This window comes from Pollicipes pollicipes, unplaced genomic scaffold (assembly GCF_011947565.3).
Source record: "Pollicipes pollicipes isolate AB1234 unplaced genomic scaffold, Ppol_2.1 Scaffold_6865;HRSCAF=8134_pilon_pilon_pilon, whole genome shotgun sequence".
NCBI lineage: Eukaryota > Metazoa > Arthropoda > Thecostraca > Pollicipedomorpha > Pollicipedidae > Pollicipes > Pollicipes pollicipes.
Genome location: NW_023596952.1, coordinates 9402 through 18752, shown reverse-complemented (window position 1 = coordinate 18752; position 9351 = coordinate 9402). Strand labels below are relative to the sequence as shown.

The window sequence follows — 9351 nt, the reverse complement described above, 5'->3', positions numbered from 1 at the left end:
TTAGACCTACATCAAGCAAAATGGTCTCAGTAGTCTCAGTATGGCCTCAGCAGTAGTGTGCTCAAAAAAACATCCAATCTGCATCTCATCAAAGTAAAAGGTCAGATGCAAAGGAGTATGGAATCTTCCTTCATATGAGTACAGTTATTTTTTAGTGTCAGATAATCAATAAGGCTGTTTCCCCACAATTGTATATGAACAATGGTGAACCCTGACAATCAACAGCATCATCATTCATGGAGGCAAATTACCATTCAATAGTTGTTTTCCTATGCCTCTCAATAGCATTCCATGAGACCAATAGACCTCTCCTGGTCAGCATACTCCAGCTCACATACACAATGAGATCACGCATCTCGGGACAATAGCATGGAATGTTACACAGGCTGTACAGTCAATTAAATCCATATACATACCTGTGTTGCTAAAAGCGGGCTTCTTATGTTCCGCCAATGGCCACTGACATGGCCAGCCTCTGTACTGTACGTTTGCTCGCTTGCGTGCATTTACCCCACGGTCGCGACTCCTGTGATTCCACCTCCACCTGCGTATGCCCGCGGCTGCCTGCCCCCGCCAGGGTTCGTTCGCCCAAGCGTTGACCTTCTTGACCTATAAGTTGCAGAGTAAAGTGGCGCGCGTTCCCAGCTTTCTGCGCCGGTTTCGTAACATTTCCCCGATTTCGGGGTGAACAACAAAAGAAAAACGCCATAGGAACCCCGTAACCAAATATAGTAGTGCGCTGCTTAAGCACCGATACACGCTTGAGTGCCGATAAGCAGAGGCACAGCTGGAGGAAGTGAAAGTCTAAGCCCTCCATTTCAACGTAAGCACCGTAAGCGGTTCCTTTAGCCATCTGCTAAGTGTTCCTCTCGCCCCCTCCCGGCTGTGGTTCCGGCTGCGGCCCTCATTTAATGGAATGCCGGGTTATGCGGTGCACGGGCGCTGCCGCGTAGGTTTGAGGTTTTACGGTACACCAAGCACCGCTGTATAGACACATCCTCGGCATTTTTGTAACCTTATCCGCGAAATGTTACTGGTTCGGTGCCATTTGTTTGGATCATCTTTGGCCTGATGCTGCTGTTTAAGTGTTCGTTGTACATCAATTTTCCTCGCATGTATTGGGTACACCATTCGCCGCTAGTGATTGACGGTTGGGATTTATTTTGACATTTGGGGGTCAAGCAGCCAAATATGCGGCGTAAATTGGCGCAAGGTGCTGTGTAGGGGACAGCGTACAGCGTACTTGTCATGATACCATCGCTGAGGTTATCACGAGGAATACGAGCTGTGGGAATTGAGGTTCAATCAAAGAGTACCCCAGTGCGCGCTCGCGTCTGCCTGAACTTGCGTTTGGGGCACTTGCGTTGGGAGTGCAACTTGTAATATGCAATTAACACGCAATGTCGCAGACGCAAACACGTCAAAATAGCATGCAATAAAATTGGTCGGCTTTGGGCTTCCAGGCGACCAGGAGCAGCCACAAGCGAAAGTGAAAGGTCCACGGGTACATCAAAAATATTCCTCCCCGATTGAGAGGATGGTGAATGGGAGGGAGGCATAGGGCCTGTGAACGCTCATTTCGCTGCTCACAGGCCCTATGCTGCTTCCAGGGGTCCCATATGCCCACTTGCAGGGTCAATTCGATCGCTCAGGAGCCTTCTTCGTTGCCCTTGATCTCTTCGGATTCGCTCGGAGGGCGCTGCGCTGTGCTGGGATCCTTCCTGCTAGCGTGCCGGGGCACTCTTGTCAATCATGAGATTTCCCGGATTTTTTCCACTCGTCGGAAAGGCTCTGCACGTTATAACCGGAAGCCCCATCTGTTAACCTGCTGGGGTTTTCTCGGTTACTCAGGGACCCTTCACGTATGTCTCATTTAGCCAACCGGCATGCTCACGATATGCTCATGGGCTCTCTATTTTGGCCCAGGGCCCTTCCAGTTTTTTTGCCACTCGCTCACACCCCACGCTCTTATCGGGCCCCATCTGCCAATTTGCTTAGACACACTCGGTCATTCGGGGTCCTCCGAATTGGGCCTTGGGTGCTTCCTTTTTTAATGTAGAGCCCTACGCACTTGTCGGGGCCCCATCTGTTGACTTGCTCAGGCACACTGCATTGTTCGGGGCCCCGGCGCGTTGGGTTTTTGTTATTTGAATGCAAGATCGTACGCTCCTGTCGGTGGCTCTTTCTGATGACCTGCTCGGGCACACTCGATCGTTCTGAGGCCCTCTGCATTGGACCTTGGGTACCTCCTATTTGAAGAGAGGGCCTTACACTCTTGTCGGGGGTCACAGACGTTCTTTCATTCGCACAAATTAGAGGTGCGCATGGTGCAATGTCGTGAGGACAGTGATCGCGACTGCGTTGAAGAAGTGTAGTGCTGTTACAAAGTGTAGTGTAGTGCTATTACAAAGCGTTGACAGTGTAGCTGAGACTCGAAAATATTCAAATTGATGCTCCTATTATGTCTTCACGGTGCTGCAGTGGTACTACCCAGTGCAATCATCGACGTAACTAATCCTGAAGTTCCACTACAGTACGTTTTTTGGCATACGCCCAAAGGTGGGACACTTCCTTTAAAGGCCAGGGCGCTAACAGTGGAAGACGGCCGAACGTCTGATGCCGTCGAATTCCACATGCGTGTTGCTCGGGGAACAATGATCTGCGGGTGAACTCGGTGGGCACTCGCGGAAGTTGCAATATGCCGTCAGCTGTAGCCCGAGTGCCACGCGGGAACGCAGAGGCACGACCGATCGCCCGTTTGGGCAACGCCTCGGGTGCACGGGTGTCCGATAGAACGCTTCGCATCGTCGTCATGTCTCGTTCGGGTGATCACGCCCAGCATTGTAGCAACCGAAATGAAGCAGTGCGAGAGATGCACAACCGTGATTGTGTAGGCTGAGGACGATTCGGACGCCAAAGGTCAGTGCTTTCTGAACCCTCTCTGTACACCTTAGCAGCATCCCAGAGGGTTAACATTGTCGAAACTTGAGGAAACATCGGCACCTCCATCATCGTCCTGGTCTCCGTCGGCACACGGTGTCTCATACGGGCGAGCGCAATTAGACGGTCGTGGCATACAGTTATTTTTAGTTCTGTTCGACTCTGGGCTCCTCTGTTTGAGGATACTCTTCGACTGTCACCCGGAGTTCCCAGCCTAACACAAACAAACCCTTCTTACCATGGACGTGATAGAAACATAAAGAACCAGCGAAGCACTTGAAGGCGCCGTGAAGTGACAAACTCGAGAGATCCGTATTTCCGGTCCGTCTTCCCAGCGTCGCTTGGCGTTCTCCACGCTTGCAGCGCGTCTACCTCTTAAAAAAAAAACTTGGAACTTCTTCGTCGTCGCGTGTGTCTCATACCAAATGGCTCCTTTTTTTCTAGAGGCCCCTGACTTTGAGAACTTAACACGCGCTCGGGTGGGGGGTCAAATTGCCACCCCGAAGGTTTTTTCAGAATGGTTTCCAAACGGTGCGGCGTAGCCTTGCCAAATTTTGCACAGCTGTGGACAATTGAATAGCGGATCGTTTGGCGTACAAAATTAGATGTGCCTTGCAAGGTCGCTGACCAATGGCAGGCCAAATTCAGGCAATGGTTTCAGGGAAGGCAATTTTCAGGGAATCGTCTAATCTGATACAATAAAGGAGTGTTTGACGAAGCCATACATCTCTGAGATGCTTTCTTAGGCATTACAAATATTGAATGAGCAAACCACGTTGACCTAAGGTCAGGTATGAGGGTCAGACCAAAGTCACAACCAACATGATTTATTACTCTAGGGCTTGCTGTATGGGATAGTTTGTGGTGCTCATTTCGAATTTATTGACAGCAGGAGCCGCACTATACATCTTCCATTGACTTTTTAGAGGTCAGAAAAGGTCATTGACCTAAAATGACCCGGGTCGATGCTTTGTTTTATGAACATACTGTCCAGCATAATATTTGTCGCTTATTCAAATGCAAAAACTAGCGGTGAGCGGTGGACCATGCCCCGGGTCAGTGTGTCAGCATGGAAGGCGAGTGGGGCGATGACTCATGTCTGAGTGAGGGGAACGATCACGGCTCGGGGCGGTGCGTCACGGTGGCACCGGCCAGTCGCACGCAGATCGTGTTGCGAGTATGAGCCTTGGAAAGAGTATAGGAGGTGCTGCTCGGGGGGAGGGGGCGGGGGTGGACGGTCTATTATGGGCTATTGGACACACATGTTGTTAACCTTTTCAATCACTGCCTTTGTACACTTTGAAATTTAAGTGTTCCCTGCTCACTACCCATGCCAGCCTCCAGCCGACCAGTATTCATTATATTAGGTCCTTAAGCCTGCTCCTAATCGTCTGAACTTCTCAGAGCTCCCTGTCGTCATCTTCGCGGAGGTACGCATTCCGGAAACGGCTTATGGCGAGTCGGAGCGTAATAGTCCATGAGTACGCTAATGGCTTTACCTTATCGTGAATTTATTATTCATTACATCAACCTGTACCCGTTTCAATGCGTGTTGGCGTCACACGGTGTACACACGCTGGAATGACAACGGCTCTGCGTTCCCATATTTATGCTATCGACGAGTCTTCGCTATTTTCACGTTTCGCTTGGCATGTGCCACGCGCCTCATGCAGAATTTGGTATTGTCCATTCTACGACTTCCCCGGACCCAAGGCTTACAACATACCAACCAATCGACCCTTCCCACCAGCTAAGCCAAGTTCATCGATTCTTTCCTCCACTCCCCTCCGCGTCCGGCGATTTCTGCGCATGCCGGTCAGCAATTCACGAGCGGTGGGTCCGTGGTCGGCCACCGAACCCCTCCCTCCCGCGACAGCCAATAGGAGAGCAGCGGCCGGCGGCGGCGCGCGGCAAGACCGGGGCGCGTGGAACGCGGCGTTAGCGCGCACTGCAGGGAGGTTGGGTCGGCGAAGCGTCGTAGCGCCGCTGGGTTCACCTAAGCTCTCTGTGATCCGCGTCGCGTGTCAGCGGATTCTTCAGACATCACCATGGTGAGAACTTGTCTACTTTTTTGCTGTTAATCAAACTGCTCAGAATTGTACGAAAAGTGTTGGAATAAGCGGTGGGAATTGGGGAGGCCAGCCGGCGCACCCAAACACTCGCAAACTGGCGAATCACGACGAATGTGTGTTTATCGCTCGGGTGCAACCTTTGCGTCACTCATCCCGGGGTCAAATTTGTATTCTCAGGCGGCAAAAGTTGAGTCGGTGTCACGTGATTTGCTGGTGTAATCCCGGCAATGGATGACTGGTTCGTAATGCCATGGCTGTACGGTCAGGAACGGATGCATGCCCCAAATTACACATTCCGTGATTCATGTGTTGGTATCAAGCGAGGGAAACATTGAAGAGTAGGCCGGGAATGTGTCTGGTGGTACTTGTGTCCATCCAAGGCCTGCCGTACTTTTGTCGGTTCACTGTCAACCGCCGGGGCCACGTGGTTCTATGGCAATCGTTACGCAGCCGCGCCTCTCGCTGCGTTTCATTTGGACTCTGCTGGAGAATGGCTTTCCGGTGATAGCCGACGCCTGCAGCCGGCTGCAGGCGTCGGTTCAGTAGGGACAGAACCGGGCGGTCACCGGCGGGGCGCTGCCGGCCCGGTTCCAAGATGGCGCGCGTCCGACGCGGGCATGGGCGGACCGCTGTGCCGGCCGCGCCGCCGCGGCAACCGGCCCACGCTGGAACGCCACCTGCAGGCTGAGCGGACGCCGTGCCCAGGCCGGCCCCATTGTTCTTGCGGCATCAGACCGGCAGCTTGGGGACGGTGTGGCGGGGAGGGAACTGGCGCGTTGCGAAATGTGCCACTGTGTTTGTGGACGATTGAGGCGTTTGTCATGCATGTTTTGGGGGTTGGCCCTACTAAAACGTTCTAGTATTATTTCCCCAAAATTATTAAAATTAAAGCACTCGTATAAGTCAGGTGCGCCGTCAAGATTGTGTAAGTAAAGAGGGCCCGACGTGGAATGAAAAGAAAAGAAAACTGAACAACGCAACTGCCGGCATAACATAATATTTGATGTCGCGTGTACGAGAGGTCTGTGATTGCGTTCTTTGAAAGAATTGACGTTTTTTGCATTCGCATAGATAAGACAGTAGTTACAGCCCTATTACCTGACGAAAAACCAGGAGAATGGAGGTATAAATGCGTTGATACTTTGGCAACATGCCGCGGCCAGTACACCAGTGAATTAATTATTAGTTGAGTTAAAGTTATATTACATTAGTTATTATGTAAGTATTGTTATAGCGAAATAGTTATTTGACAGTCATGAAATCAATATCAGATAATTTTGAATTTACTTCTGTCGTTCGTTTTGATAAGGCGTGTTGCCGAAATATCAACGCATCTATATTTCCATTCTCCCGGTTTTATCCGAGGAATAAGGTTATTACTAGTCTTATCAACTTGAATGATGTCCCTCGCATATCCATGCACGACTTGCGTTTTTTTTCGCATTGCCCCGCATCGGAATTAGCACATGAAGAGTTTTTAGCGAGTTTGAATCCGTGTTCGAATAAGTTAGTGTTGGTCCGCGGTTGTTTTAACTTCAGTTTTGGTTCCGGTGGTTGGCAATTTTCTGTACGTGCTTGTGTGCATCAGGCCTGGCAGCCTGGCATCCTGATGCATTTATCAGCATCCCAATTCAATCGTCTTGTGCTAATCACACTTTTCCCAAATAAATGGCGCCTGATCAGGGACGGGAATGCCAACATCAGCGAATAAACTGTTTCAAGTAGACTATTTCCGTTAATCGCATGTGGTTAAGTTGCCTTTAACGCTTAGCTGGCTATGTGGCAGTACCCTCTTGATCCTCAGTCCCGTACGTGGCTTTCGTCTATTTCAGCGCGAATGCATCTCCATCCACATCGGCCAGGCCGGTTGCCAGATGGGCAACGCCTGCTGGGAGCTCTACTGCCTGGAGCATGGTATCGGCCCGGATGGTCAGATCCCTTCGGACAAGTCGCTTGGCGCGTCGGACGACAGCTTCTCCACCTTCTTCTTGGAGACGGGGGCCGGCAAACACGTGCCGCGCGCTGTGTTCGTCGACCTTGAGCCGAGCGTCGTGGACGAGATCCGCACGGGCATCTACCGACGTCTGTTCCACCCGGAGCAGATTATCTCAGGCAAGGAGGACGCGGCCAACAACTATGCGCGCGGCCACTACACTATCGGCAAGGAGGTGGTGGACCTGGTGCTGGACCGCGTCCGCAAACTGGCCGACCAGTGCACCGGCCTGCAGGGCTTCCTGGTCTTCCACTCATTCGGCGGCGGCACCGGCTCCGGCTTCACCTCTCTGCTGATGGAGCGGCTCAGCGCCGACTACGGCAAGAAGTCGAAGCTCGAGTTCGCCATCTACCCGGCGCCGCAGGTGGCCACGGCCGTGGTCGAGCCCTACAACTCCATCCTGACCACGCACACCACGCTGGAGCACTCGGACTGCGCCTTCATGGTCGACAACGAGGCCATCTACGACATCTGCCGCCGCAACCTGGACATCGAGCGCCCCTCTTACACGAACCTGAACCGGCTGATTGGCCAGATTGTCTCCTCCATCACTGCCTCGCTCCGCTTTGACGGCGCCCTCAACGTCGACCTGACAGAGTTCCAGACCAACCTGGTGCCGTACCCGCGCATCCACTTCCCGTTGGTGACATATGCACCGGTCATCTCGGCCGAGAAGGCCTCCCACGAGCAGCTGTCTGTGAGCGAGATCACCAACGCCTGCTTTGAGCCGGCCAACCAGATGGTCAAGTGCGACCCGCGCCATGGCAAGTACATGGCCTGCTGCATGCTGTACCGTGGCGACGTCGTGCCCAAGGACGTCAACGCCGCCATCGCTGCCATCAAGACCAAGCGCAGCATCCAGTTCGTCGACTGGTGCCCGACTGGCTTCAAGGTGGGCATCAACTACCAGCCGCCGACGGTGGTGCCCGGCGGCGACCTGGCCAAGGTGCAGCGCGCCGTCTGCATGCTCTCCAACACCACCGCCATTGCCGAAGCCTGGGCGCGCCTCGACCACAAGTTCGACCTGATGTACGCCAAGCGCGCCTTCGTTCACTGGTACGTGGGCGAGGGCATGGAGGAGGGCGAGTTCTCCGAGGCGCGCGAGGATCTGGCCGCCCTGGAGAAGGACTATGACGAGGTCGGTATCGACTCTGCCGATGCGGAAGATGAGGGCGAGGAGTACTAAACGTGACCTCTGTGACCACAGTCACGGCCTTGCACATTCCTTTCAAGAAACAATAAAATCCCTCGTTTGAGCATATGTTAGAACAGCTCCGGTTTCCGGGGACCGCGATAATTACACCGAATCATCACCAGCGGTACTTTATCATGCACAACATCAGTACTTCGGTATCATCGGTTTTCATGATCGGTACCCACATCGCACATGGGTTGGCAGCTCTCAGTACATGAGGTAATTTGGCGAAGCGTCTCAAACTCAAAACTCAGTTACATCAAACGTTTAACATGGTGTGGATGGCAGACAAGTGGGTGGCCCACGAAAGCAAGGGAGCGGTGTGTGAACGGTTGTCTGAGCGCTTGCGATAACCTTGGGATTATTGGTCATGAGTTATCTACACCAACTGCACCAATAGACGCGCAATTTTGCGCGTCACCATCTCTATTCTGAACAAAACTCCATATATGTTGCATCGTGCTCCGGTCGCATGAAGTTTTGAGACTTATACACTGCCGTTTTGTGTCGGTGACGACGTTGGAGAATGACGTAATGAGGAAAGTGTACCAGGCAAAGCGGCGATAACGCCGCAGCCGTGGAGCGTTTTAATAGCAAACGTCAAGAGGTACGCAAATGTAATGTTCTAAAAGATTATATGAAGAATGTTGAACTTGTATGCAACATCATTGATAAATATGCCATACTATCTACTATGTATCTGCAATCATTCTCCACAGCAAAAGAATGCTAATTTTTAAACTTGGTAACGCCTCCGATTCATCGCGAAGGTCGATTTTTGCAATAGTTCAATATCACTCCGGAAAGTATCAGTGAAAAAATGAGGCTTATTGTATAGACATGCAGCGGGGACGGGTTTGACGTCACGATGGGGGGCTTCCGCTAGGTAAATAAGAAGTGCTAGTCATGCTAATAATCTATTACGAATCGGCTGAGTTTGCCTGCACAATGTCGTACTTGATATCTGGCGTGTCAGGAAAACCAACATAACAGGCAAAGCTGTGAAAATTCCTTCTCCGCGTCAGAACGGGAGGTCAGACAGAGATTGCAACAACATGCATCAGCGTAATGGAAGCCTTCTGGACCCCTGGACTATACAGTGAGACCTAGGAATAGTGCACACGTGGTTAACTGTTGGTACAGTCTAAAAA

General features: G+C 51.9%; 1 protein-coding gene across 1 annotated transcript; it reads left to right on the top strand.

Moving 5' to 3' along the window:
* The first annotated feature begins 4836 nt into the window (after positions 1 to 4836).
* On the top strand, positions 4837 to 8264 carry LOC119108852 (tubulin alpha chain). The gene is made up of 2 exons (XM_037232396.1): positions 4837 to 4991; positions 6845 to 8264. The coding sequence occupies exons 1-2, from the start codon at positions 4989 to 4991 to the stop codon at positions 8189 to 8191; spliced, it is 1350 nt and encodes a 449-aa protein (XP_037088291.1). The 5' UTR covers positions 4837 to 4988; the 3' UTR covers positions 8192 to 8264.
* The last annotated feature ends 1087 nt before the right edge of the window (positions 8265 to 9351 follow it).